Source organism: Nicotiana sylvestris, chromosome 12 (genome assembly GCF_000393655.2).
Source record: "Nicotiana sylvestris chromosome 12, ASM39365v2, whole genome shotgun sequence".
Taxonomy (NCBI): Eukaryota; Viridiplantae; Streptophyta; class Magnoliopsida; order Solanales; family Solanaceae; genus Nicotiana; species Nicotiana sylvestris.
Window position 1 is genome coordinate 89,231,144 of NC_091068.1, and position 12,917 is coordinate 89,244,060.

The 12,917-nt window shown below is 38.8% G+C and overlaps 1 protein-coding gene across 2 annotated transcripts in view; it reads left to right on the forward strand.

Annotated features, from left to right (window-relative positions):
* The first annotated feature begins 8,716 nt into the window (after positions 1-8,716).
* Positions 8,717-12,917, forward strand: part of LOC104221614 (L-galactono-1,4-lactone dehydrogenase, mitochondrial) — a 6,558-nt gene continuing 2,357 nt past the window's right edge. The window contains exons 1-4 of one of the 2 annotated variants that reach the window (XM_070165156.1): positions 8,717-9,441; positions 10,024-10,274; positions 11,841-12,026; positions 12,572-12,917. The exon at positions 12,572-12,917 is cut by the window's right edge and continues 66 nt beyond it. In XM_070165156.1, the coding sequence (XP_070021257.1) occupies positions 8,812-9,441; positions 10,024-10,274; positions 11,841-12,026; positions 12,572-12,917 (1,413 nt within the window). In that variant the 5' untranslated portion in view covers positions 8,717-8,811. The remainder of the gene's footprint in view (positions 9,442-10,023; positions 10,275-11,840; positions 12,027-12,571) is intronic. The other variant, XM_009772693.2, reaches the window with a different exon arrangement.

Genomic DNA, 12,917 nt, shown 5'->3' on the forward strand with positions numbered 1-12,917 from the left:
TCTGATGAGTGTTTTGTAAGTTGTCCTATAAGCCCATAAAACATCATTAAGTTTCTTGGACCAATCCGTCCGGTTAGCATTCACTATTTTGGATAAAATAGTCCTTATCTCCGAGTTGGAGACTTCCACTTGACCGTTTGCTTGTGGATGGTAGGGAGTCGTGACCTTATGTCTGACACCATATTTGGCGAGTAAGGTGTCGAAGGCTTTGTTGCAAAAATATGACCCCCATCACTTATGATAGCCCGTGGAGTACCAAACCTTGTGAAAATATTCTTCTTTAAGAATGCCACCACACTTCACGCCTCATTGTTGGGTAAAGCAACAACATCAACCCATTTGGACACATAATCAACCGCGACTAAGATATAGGTGTTTCACAAAGAACACACAAAGAGACATATGAAGTCAATACCCTACATATCGAAAATATCAATCTCTAAAATGGTGGTGAGGGGCATTTCATTTTTCTTTGAGATTCCACTGGCCCTTTAACATTCATCACATTATTTTACTAGATCACTTGCATCCTTGTAAAAAGTGGGCCAATAAAAATCGCAACTTAGCACTTTGGTCGTCGTTCTCGCTCCGCCATGGTGACCACCATATGGCAAAAACTAAAAAGCCCTAATAATTTCACATTGCTCCTCCTCCGGTACACATCTTCTAATCACCACATCCATACAAATCCGGAAAAGGTACGGTTCATCCCAAACAATCGCGTTTGAGCTTCTTCCTTTGGTTTGAAGAGAACTTATCAGGGATGATACCACTTACAAGAAAATTTGCTAGATCCATGAACCATGGCACCTCTTTCATTGAAATAGCCAAAAGTTGCTCATCGGGGAAGGAATCAATGATTTCAAGGCCATCATGCGACCTCCCCTCCTCCTCCAAACGAGACAAGTGGTCCGCCACTTGGTTTTCACTTCCTTTTCAATCTTGGATGTCAATATCAAACTCTTGCAACAAAAGCACCCATATCATCAATCGAGCTTTGGAATCTTTCTTGCTTATAAGTTAGTGAAGTGCCACATGATCCGTGTGGACAATTACTTTAGCACCCATCAAGTATGGGCAGAACTTCTCAATAACAAACACAATGTCAAGGAGCTCTTTCTTTGTAATGGTATAGTTGACTTCAGCATTGAAAAATCATGTTGTTGTATTTTCCCAAAATACCCCCACCGCTACATCACTTACATCGCACATGAGCTCAAAAGGAACACTCCAATTTGGAGCGGTAATGATGGGAGTAGTAGTCAACTTGAACTTAAACAATTCAAATGCTCTCATGTAATCATCATTGAATTTAAATTTTGCATCCTTCTCGAGAAGCTTGCATAACGGGTTCACCACCTTAGAAAAATCTTTAATGAAGCGCCGGTAAAACCCTGCATGACCTAAAAAACTCCGCACACCCTTCACCAAAGTTAGAGGTGGAAGTTTAGAATCACCTCAATCTCTGCCTTGTCGACTTCAATGCCATCCTTTGAGATCTTGTGGCCAAGGACAATAACTTCCTCGACCATGAAATGACATTTCTCCTAATTTAGCACTAAATTTGTTTCTTCACATCTTGCCAACACTTTATCCAAGTTTACGAGACAATCATCAAAAGAACTCACGACCATCAAGAAGTCATCCATGAAGACTTCAAGGTAATCCTCCACCATGTCCATGAAGATAGCCATCATACACCTTTGAAAAGTCCCCGGTGCATTGCACAATCCAAATGGCATCTATTTGAAGGCGAAAGTACCATAAAGACATGTAAAGGTAGTTTTCTCTTGATCTTCCAAAGCAATAAGAAGTTAGTTGTAGCCGGAATACCTATCAAGGAAACAATAGAAATTACGGTCGGCCAATCTATCAAGTATTTGATCTAGGAAGGGAAGTGGAAAATGGTCTTTCCTTGTGACTTTGTTGAGCTTACGATAGTCCATAAACACTCTCCACCCGATCACCATTCTTGTACGAATCAACTCATTCTTGTCATTGGTGACCACCGTCATTCCCTCTTTCTTTGGGACACATTGAACCGGAGAAGTCCATGAACTATCGAAGATGAGGTAGACAACCCCAGCATCCAACCACTTGATGATCTCCTTTTTGAAACCTCTTGCATGGCTTCATTGAGTCTTCGTTGATGGTCAATAGATGGTTTGACACCTTTCTCCAAGTTAATCTTGTGCATGAAAAATGCGGGGCTTATCCCCCGAATATCTACCAATGTCCATCCAATAGCCTTCTTCCTCTTTTGTAACACCACCACTGTTGAGTCTACCTGCACGTTAGTCAAACAAGAGGAAAGAATAACCGCTACAGTAGAAGAAGGGCTAAGAAATTCATACCGAAGATGTGGAGGCAATGGCTTTAACTCCAAGATAGGAGGCTCTTCAATTGAAGGCTTTGTAGGAGGAGTTGTCCTATTTTCAAGATCTAAGGACAATTTGCGGGGTTCATATGTGTATGACCCCATTCCTTGAAAATTGTTCACACATTCCACAAAGCTATCCATCCCGTCATCATCAAAGTTGAGCAAGATGACCTCTAACATATCACCAACATTTATCAGAGCACTTGTTTTATCCACAATCACATCGGTCACCAAGTCCACAGAAGATCACACCTCATTATTATCTCAATCACTCCCAAGGTTCTCTTTATAGTTCGTTTGGACATTTGCAATCTCATAGAGGTGGGCCTTGGTTGCCCAATTCCCAATGTCTTGAAAACCAAATAGGGCACCAAATGTATACTTTCCCCAAGATCACAAAGAGCTTTTGCAAACTCGGCACTTCTAATTGTACAAGGAATCGTGAAAGCACCAGGATCCTCCAACTTGGGAGCCATTGAATGCACAATTGCTCTTGATGAGTCATTTTTATAATTTCAAAATTTATCGACCACTTCTTTGTCACAAGAACCTTCATGAACTTTGCATACCGGGCATTTGCTCTAAGGCTTCAACTAAAACACTGATGGAGAGACTCTTCATCATTTGGATAAATGTTTTGAATTGCTTTTCACTATTTTGCTTTGCAAGACTTTAAGGGTAGGGAGGTGGAGGCTTAGGCAATGGTGCCTTGGCCTTTTGTATTATCTGTTCCGGCATGTCAATAATGTGATTCCTAGACAGGTTCACCTCCTCTTGAGTCTCTTCCACACTACCATCATTATCAATCCGAACCTCATCATTGGATTGCTCAACATTATTCAGGATCTCCTCTTCTTTCACTACTTACTCTTCATCTACAAGTTGCCTTTGGCTTGAGGTGGGTGCATTCCCACCTTTTTCACTCCTCGTAGTAACGACCATGACATGTCATTCCCCGTATTGTTCCCATCTTTTGGGTTCACCACCATGTCACTTGGTAGTGCCTCCCTAGGATGAGTATTTAGAGCTTGAGAGATTTGCCTCATTTGGATTTCCAAGTTACTGATTGATGTATTGTGGGAGGCAAGTTGGGCATCGGAATCGGCATTCTTCTCCACCGGTTTCTTGGACATATTCTCAATATGCCTTATTTTATTGTTGGAAGAACTTGGACAATGGGAAGTATAAAGAGGTGGGTTTCTCGGTTGTTGATAAATCGGGAGCCTTTGAAAATCCAACCCCCAGTTGCTTTGATTATTGTTCCATCCCCCTTGATTGTTACCTCCCCAATTTCCTTGATTGTTGCCACTACAATTACCTTGGTTATTTCCACCACTCTAATTTCCTTGATTGTTGTTGTTATGCCAATTCTCTTGATTGTTACTACAACTCCAATTACCTTGATTGCTTGAATTTCAATTAACTTGATTGTTTTGAGGTAGCCATTATTGTTGATTCGGGCCTTGGAAGTTGTTTCTTTGCCCTTGAAAGTTGTTCATATATTTCACCTCCTCTTCTCGTTCATTGTAAGATTCATCTTGATCAAACCCACTATCTTCTTGCACATAATTTTCCACTCAGTTTTGCACTTGTGGATCCTTAGTCCTTCTTTTGTTCACCATTATGCTTACTCCCTCTATGGCATTGACTTTCTTAGGACTTTGCACTTGTTAAAGTTGAGCCTTTGCTAATTGATTCATTGTGGTGGTCAATTCGGAAATGGCTTGCCCATGGTCATGCAACTCTTTATGGAGGTGAATCACGTTCGGATAACCTTGAGGAACATTAGACCTAGATTGCTATGCCGATGAGGTGTCCGCCATTTCATCTAAAATCTCACAAGTTTCCGCATACGGTGTTGTCATGAAATTTCCATCGGCAAGTTGATTACCATGCCTTGATTGGTCGTATTGATCCCCCGATAGAAAGTTTGTTGAATCATATTCTCCGTCATGTTGTTATTGGGGAACTCTTTGAATATTGTTCTATACCGCTCCCATATCTCATGTAACGACTCATTGGGATCTTGTTTGAATGCTAGAATCTCATCTCTAAGAGTAGCCATATGCCCGGGAGAAAAGACTTGGCAATAAATTTCTCCACCAATTCATCCCAAGTACGGATGGAATGATTTGGCAATCTTTACAACCAATCTAAGGCTTTCTCCCATAGAGAGAAGAGAAAAAGCCTTAACCTTAAAACATCCTCGGAGACGTTTGTTTGTTTACTCCCCCAACAAGTGTCCACAAACCCCTTCAAATGTGAAGAAACCTCGTTGCTCTAGCAATGTGAGCATCACATTGGTAATTTAAAAGTTGTCCACCCTAATACGAGACAGGACTATAGCACTTGCATACCCTTCATTCGGCAACACCCGGTGTGGAGCCGCTCTTGGTGGAGGTGGAGGTGGAACTTGACGTTGTCTTGAGGCGCTCGGCCTCTTCTATTTGCTTGAGGTTCAAGAGGAACCTCTTCAACTTGGTCATCCTCAACGTCCACATCCCCCAAAGACATGTTTCCGAATTGATCATTGTTGTACCTATAAGTGATTTACAAAAATTAGTAACACGGAAGAAAAAAAACAGTACACATACAAACCAAATATATAGCTAAAACCATTTTTAGCTCCCCGGTAACGGCGCCAAAAATTGATTTCGTCCAATTCACACCTCAAATCAAGGATTTGAAATGGTCGATTGCAATAATAGTACCCAACAAGAGTCATGGTTGATTTCCATAGGGAGCTATATATGGGAGTTAAGAGTATATATTATAGTATGTGAGTTTGAACTATCTCAATTTACACTTTCACAAATTGGGGTTGTTTCTATGTCTATTTTAAACTAAGATTGCAAAGTTAAGAAATGAAACTGAGAAATTATTTTTGTTATTTTTCAAGTTTTGTAAAAAGCCTAGGGTTATGACCATCAACTAGGTGTTTGCCTAATGGGATATAAACCTTAATGCTTGTTTTGTTGATCGGGTGCATTATAGCTATCAACGCTATATTACCCACTCAATACCTCTCGGTCAGAGAGTGATTTTGCCCAATTTGGCTTTCTCAAGTCCAAATGGGTATAGCTCGAAACGGTTGATAAAGGCTCAAGTTGGGTTATTGAACCCTTTAATTGGGATTATCAATCTCTCGATTGATACAATTTCTTGTTAGCCAAGTGTTCCTAGACTAAGCCTCTCTTTCTCAAGTAGAGACTAAGTGAAATAAACTAATATTTGTAACCATTAATTCCACAAATTAAAGCATGAACAAGGCTAAATAATAAACACTCAACCATAAACAAGCATTAAAATAAACACCCATAATGTTTATACACTAGGGTTGGGTCATAACCCTAGTAAAAATCTAGCTACTCATGCTTGAAATTGAAGAAATAGAAGAAGAGATGCTAATTAAACTCATATTGTAAAATCAAAATGATAAAATCTGTGTTAAAATATCCCAAAATATGAAAGATTACTAAAAGAAGCAAAGAGAAACGGCTAATTTAGTTGTTGATGTCAAAAGTAGACCTAATTTTGTGAAACTTGTCTTTTTATACAGGTCTAAAAATTTCGAACAAAATACATTTCGGAAGGTTCTACGGCCGCACAATTCCATGTGCGGTCCGCAGAAGTGTTCATCTTGCAGGAGCTGGGATTCTACAGTCGCGAGGCAATTTTTTTATGGTCCGCAGATTTATCACTGAGACCGCAATCTGTTGATCTACGGTCCGCATCTTTCTTTCTGCAGTCGCAAGACACTTTTTCTGCGGCCGCACAATTCTTTTGCAGTCTGCAATCTTGAGGGACTTGGACTTTGAAAAATTGCACACCCTCTGAAGTTGATATTCAATTCTTCAATTGCGGCCGCACAATTTCTTTGCGGACCGCATTTTGATAGGAAGCATGTTGGGTGTTTCTTCATTGTTTGGGGCTGCATATGGAATTCTACGGTCCGCACTTTGCAAATTATTATGCCTTTTGTTGCCTTGTATTTTGATTACGCCTTATTGAGTCGGGTTTCATCTCGGGAGTCCAGCTTCCAGCAATCCTATAATTTTGCACATTTTATCAATTTCGGGAATATAATTAAACGCTTTTAGACTAAAACAAAAGCTAAAAGGCGCTAATAAGTAGTCAAAATCCCCACTTATCACTTCCCGACCACTTTGTAGCTTCAAAATTGCTCGTTTGATTTGCAATGGAAAATGAAAAAAGGAAAAATACAAGATTGCAGCAAATTACAAGATTTGCATGCACCAATGCACTTCGCAAGAAATTGAAAAGCTGGCTGAGCATCCAACTCCAAGCTGGAGAGGTGAAGAGGGTAATGGAAAGAATCAAAAGTAAGCATTGGAAGCAAGCTACTAAGGAAAAAATAGCGGCTATTTGGGGTGCTATCATCTATCATACGTGGAGGGCAAAGAACTGGGCTATTTTTAAGAAACAAAGTGTGAACATTGGGTTAGTTGTAGTACATATTCAGAAATAACTTGTACATAAACTAGAGCTTTTAATTCAGACTAGGAAAAACTATAGGAACAATAAATTGATACAAAAAATCATTTGTAACTAGATGCCATTTTTGAGGCCTAACATTTCACATTAATCTTTCTAGAAGGTGGATGTGTGGTTAGATGCTCATTAAGTGTATTGTGAACTCATGTTTGTTGGTTTGGTAATATTCATAATTGTTACAAAAAATGATGTTATGGACGTGACAACAACACTAATGTTTATGACGTTAGTTACTTTGAGTTTATGACACTATTATCTTTTTGGATTTTTTTAATTTAAAATAAGACTCATAATAGACCTTATTTTGTTTCCTATGATTAATTTAAGTAAGCGGGTATAAACACCTGATGCGGATAAAATTTTATCAGAAAAAGAGCAGTTGAGTTGATCAAGGGCAACTTTTATGAGCAATTTCCGAGTTTTCGACTAAAATTGTCCCTTGCCTATAGGAACATGTCTATTTTTCTCCTACAAATATAACTTGGAGCATCTTTAATCCCTTAACATTGCTAAAATGGAGCATATTTGGTCTCACTAACAGATCCGCATTAAAAACTAACGGTGCTATCACTCTGATTCTCACGTGGTGATTCCCTTCTAGGTTTTGCCTTCTTCATTTTCTTCCTGTCTTATTCACTTTCTTAGGATATGGTTAAACTAATTTGACCTTTATATCAATAGTCACGTAAACCATTCAGGTGTATGACTGGTTTTATTATAAATAACAGTGAATTCAGGTGCATAACTTGTTAGAATCCATAGTCAAGAAAACCATTAGTTGATATAGCAAAAGCAAAACCAAAATAAAGAGTCACTAAAATTATCTCCTTTATAAAAAAATATGTTAAAACTTCGAAGAAACCATGAAAAGCCTAAAAGAAGAAGAGCCAGATCTAAGAAAAGCAATAGTGAAGACCAAAATCCAACATCTGCAATCCTATTTAAAAACCCAATTGCGTTAACAAAAGTAATTTTAAAAAATACTCCTCGTTATTTTATGACTAGAAAAACAGAGCTGTTAGATAACTATTCTTGCAACTCTATTACACCAGCCTTCACCAGCAAAATGAACCCTTTACAAAAGCAAAGTTGTTCTTTTATAGCAGCAAAAAAAATCCTTTCACACCAGCAAAAAACACCAAACTTCAGCAACAACTTACATACTAAAACCCAAATAATTTCTCTGCTAAATCCAACCATAATTGGGTATTTCACTACCATGAGATCTAATAATCATTGCTAGAGATGAAGAAATAAGCTTCTTCACTTGAGTTGTTCCCGTCAATCAAGCTTTTTCCAGCGGGGCTTAGGCTTTTGGTAAAGGGTTTATTTAGGGAAAATCATGAATGAATTTGGGGGGATTAGGAATGGAGTTAGTCTTTCCGTGGGTTCAGTGTTTTACAGTCACATGAGAGTCACAGGGATAGCACCGTTAGTTTTCAACATGAGTCTGTTAGTAAAACCAAAAATGCTCTATTTTAGCAAAGTTAAGGGACTACAATGCTCTGAGTTATATTTGGAGGAAAAAATAGACCTACATAAGGGATAATTTTAGTCAAAAAGTTAGTAATTATTGTCAAATGATTTTGGTGGAGCAAAATCCAAGGGACTGTTTTTAAAATTTTAAACAAAGCCTTTAAGAATAAAGAACAAGATAATAATACAGTAATATTTTTTGTATTAAAATTCTATAGGAAATATTGCAAGGTAAATTTTACTCAAAAAAAATTGTCAAGGGAGTCAGCGTCATCCCAACAAGGACCATGGTCCCATTATTTTCCAAACAGAAACTTCCTAAACCATAAAATCACTTAAAACGATGAAGAAATAATCTTCTTCAGAAAAACTTCGCCACTTATCTTCAGTCCAGTGTTCCACTAAACCTCCTCAAAACCCACCAAAACGACAGCGTTCAAATGCTTCGTTCTCTCACTTCCAAGCGCTCTCTCCAATCCCTTCTCCACTACCACCACCACCCTCTCCTCCGTCCAAATCCGCACCCTACCCCTTTCAATCCCCGCCCCTTCTCTTCTACACCGGGTCCCACCACATCCGAATCCGAACTCCGTAAATACATCGGCTACACACTTCTCCTCTTAGGGTGTGGTGCTGCCACATACTATTCCTTCCCTTTCCCCGAAAACGCCAAACACAAAAAAGCTCAGTTATTCCGCTACGCTCCGTTACCCGATGACCTTCACACGGTGTCCAATTGGAGCGGGACCCACGAGGTGCAGACCCGAACTTTCTTGCAACCCGAGGCGATTGAAGAGCTCGAAGGGATAGTGAAGACTGCGAATGAGAAGAAGCAAAGGATCCGGCCTGTCGGGTCGGGTTTGTCGCCCAATGGTATCGGGTTGACCCGAGCTGGGATGGTGAATTTGGCGTTAATGGATATGGTTTTGTATGTGGATGAGGAGAAGAAAACGGTTACTGTTCAAGCTGGGATAAGGGTTCAGCAGCTTGTGGATGCTATTAAGGAGTATGGGATTACTCTTCAGAACTTTGCATCCATAAGAGAACAGCAAATCGGTGGCATTGTCCAGGTGGATGCTTTATTCTGCCTTTTAGTTTATGTGCCGACATTTCATTTTCGGTCCGTTCCAAAAAAATGACAAATTTGTAAATTTGAATACAATTTAAATTTTGTCAATTTCTTGTGGATTGGTTCATTTTTGGGACTAAAGAGTAGTGATAGATAACTTAGAGGGTTAACTAAAATACATAGTGTGTCCATTCCAAATGTTCTCCCATATATGTGATATTAATTAGAGGTGGATTGACAGAGTAACCTATGGATTCACGGAATAAGTTGTCCCCGTGTATAGATTAGAACTTAGCTGCTTGCTAACTGTTTTGTGGTGGCCTGAAATTTTCCTCTGGAAATTTGTGAAATGATAAACTCTGTGGGAAGTTTATGGATGTGCTCGGTTTATCTGATATAGTACCTTCTTGATGTATATCCTATGTAAATAAAAATCTTAGTTTTGCTTATCAATCAAAGGGAAAAATGTTCAAGCTGGTTCTGTATTCCGTGTTGTGTTTCATGGGAGAGCATCTGTTTTGATATACTGGGGACTGATTGGGGAGATTCTTAAGCTTTTGTTCCTTTGAATTCAAATTGTTAGGTTGGTGCCCATGGCACTGGTGCCAAGTTGCCTCCAATTGATGAGCAAGTCATAAGCATGAAATTGGTTACTCCTGCCAAAGGCACAATAGAAATTTCGAAAGAGAAAGATCCAGAACTCTTTTATCTAGCTCGATGTGGACTTGGGGGCCTTGGTGTGGTTGCGGAAGTCACTCTTCAGTGTGTTGAGAGGCAGGAGCTTGTAGAACATACTTTCCTGTCTAACATGAAAGATATCAAGAAAAATCACAAGTAAATATTCTCTTTTTTCTTGAGTGATTTGTTTCCCTTTTTGATAAGCTCTCATAGCTGTTAAAGTAGAACTTCTTAGTGGATTTTCTTTATAAAGAACTTGTTACTTGTTAATATTGACATAACCAAGCTAGCGATTTGCAAGCATCCTAAACCCTAGCTCAAGGGATCTTATTGAAAAAAAAGTGAGTAGTTTTTACAAGCAAGGATCATTGAAAATCCTTTGATTTTCTTGCTGCTCAATCCACTAATTAAAATTAGAGCTATAAGCCCTAATTCTTTTCCTTTCCTATTGCGAGAAAATGGTCTTCTATGGCCACCTACAATTTGATAGGAGAAAATGACATTTTCAGATCTCATGTGTTATTTTCAGTTCTCTTATGTGTAAAAATGAAGATCTCTTGTAAAAAAGACATAAAACTAAAAACATATTTATAAAGGACTACAAAACCAATTGACCCTCCCGTTGCTGCCCTGCTTCAATCTATCTTTCCTTTGGGGGTTAATTGATATTTGCTCCAGTTTATCCATCAGCTGCATCATACTGGTCAGCTTCCAATCTTGGCAGTTCCTTCTGTGCATGATGTTCCATGTGTCCTGTTCATCATTGAACTATACTTGCATGAGGGTGCATCACAAAAGGCAAAAGTTTGGGAATTCCTTCTTTAGTGTGCTGTTCCCAATCATTTATCATGCCACAATCTGACGTGTTATAAATCCTAATTAAGCTTTGAATTTAAAATTAAGCCTTGATTTAGTGTCGTTGCTACTCTATCTCATTAGTATTTTCTGTATTTGTGAACCAGAACGTGTGAGAGAGGAGGGAAGATGATAGAGATTACCAAAGAGATTAAATAGAATGGTGGAGAAGAGAAGAGATGAAGCAGAGATGAATCATCACCAATATGTAGTGGTAGGTAACTGCTGAAAGGAATGATGAGACTATAGAGTGAGAGTCGTAGTCCCTTATAGGTGAGCATTTATTTATCACATATTATACCGGCTGGAGTAACATGGTCATTGAGGACTCATATAGCCGACAACAATTTGTTTGGGATTGAGGCATAGTAGTAGTAGTAGTTGTTGTTGTTGGTTGCTGTATGTTGTACCTGTTTGGTGCGTCTTCTAGTAGACAAAATCCAGTACAAAACACCTAGTTTACATTTCTTGTAAAACAACCCGCTAGTTATTGTGAATAACCAATGTCCCAGTTCAAACTATAGTATTGCAAAAATCTGGGGATGTCAGTTAAATTATGACTAGCGTTTCCTGGACTTGGACTGCACTGTAGCTTACCAGCGGTTGCTCCAAGGGAAACCTTTCTTGCCTTCTTGGTTTTATCAACTTTAATTGAACTCTTTAGCCTACCCTGGAGTGTAGTTGAAGTTTTTTGCAGCTTCTAAGTGTTAACGCTGATGATTTGTTGCACCTATGTAAATTTTGTTACTAAAGCAGTTTTTTGTTAATGATGGTGCTTGTTTCACATATGTAGCATGGTAAAGCACATTTATTGCACTTGATGTCCTACGCTTGTGAAATAATGCCGCTAACATGTCATTACTTCAGGAAATTTCTATCCGACAACAAGCATGTCAAATACTTGCACATTCCATATACTGATGCAGTTGTGGTTGTGACATGCAATCCTATATCTAAATCGCGAGGTCCACCAAAGCATAAACCTAAATATACTACAGAAGAAGCCTTGCAGCATGTACGAGTTCTCTATCGGGAGTCATTGAAGAAGTACAGGTATGGTGGCATTGAACTGGCCTGTAAAACCATATTTCAGAACATTCTTTTCCTTGCATTTCTGCATGACGTTCTGTTGTTGGACGAACTTCCCCATGTAGTTTTAGCTGTTCTTGTATACTGCGGGGCCCATTTTGCATAGGACATTTTTCTGAAAGGGAATGGATGAAATAATAAACTCTTTCTGACCTAGTTTATGTGACGTAATTTTAAAAATTAAGACACTTGCAGTAATAATATTATCTGAACAATATTCATAAATTGCAAGAATTCATTTAGCTATTCGTTTTAGCTGTAACGTTTTGCTTATTGAACTAACATTTCAACCACTGCTTTAAAATTGTGTTATATTACATGTAATCATCATTGATTGACGAATACAAGTAATAGTGGAGAACGATACGAAAGCATTAGTTGAAAAATTTGTTTGATAAGCAAAACATTACAAGTAATCCAGTATTACTTGTTAATGCTGAAGATCCTATGTTTCTATTTTTAAAATAATGTTTAATTACTTGCTAAATAAGTTTTACCACTTGTTGCAGAGGGCAAGTTGCTGATTCTGGTTCTCCTGAACCTGAGATAGATGAACTATCATTCACTGAACTGAGAGATAAATTACTTGCTTTGGATCCTCTCAACAAGGAGCATGTAATTGAAATCAACAAAGCTGAGGTGGAATTCTGGAGGAAATCAGAAGGATATCGAGTAGGCTGGAGTGATGAAATTTTAGGCTTTGACTGTGGTGGCCACCAATGGGTGTCAGAGACATGTTTCCCTGCAGGAACCCTGTCAAAGCCTAGCATGAAAGACCTGGAGTACATTGAGGAATTGATGCAGCTCATTGAGAAAGAAAGTGTGCCTGCTCCTGCACCTATAGAACAGAGATGG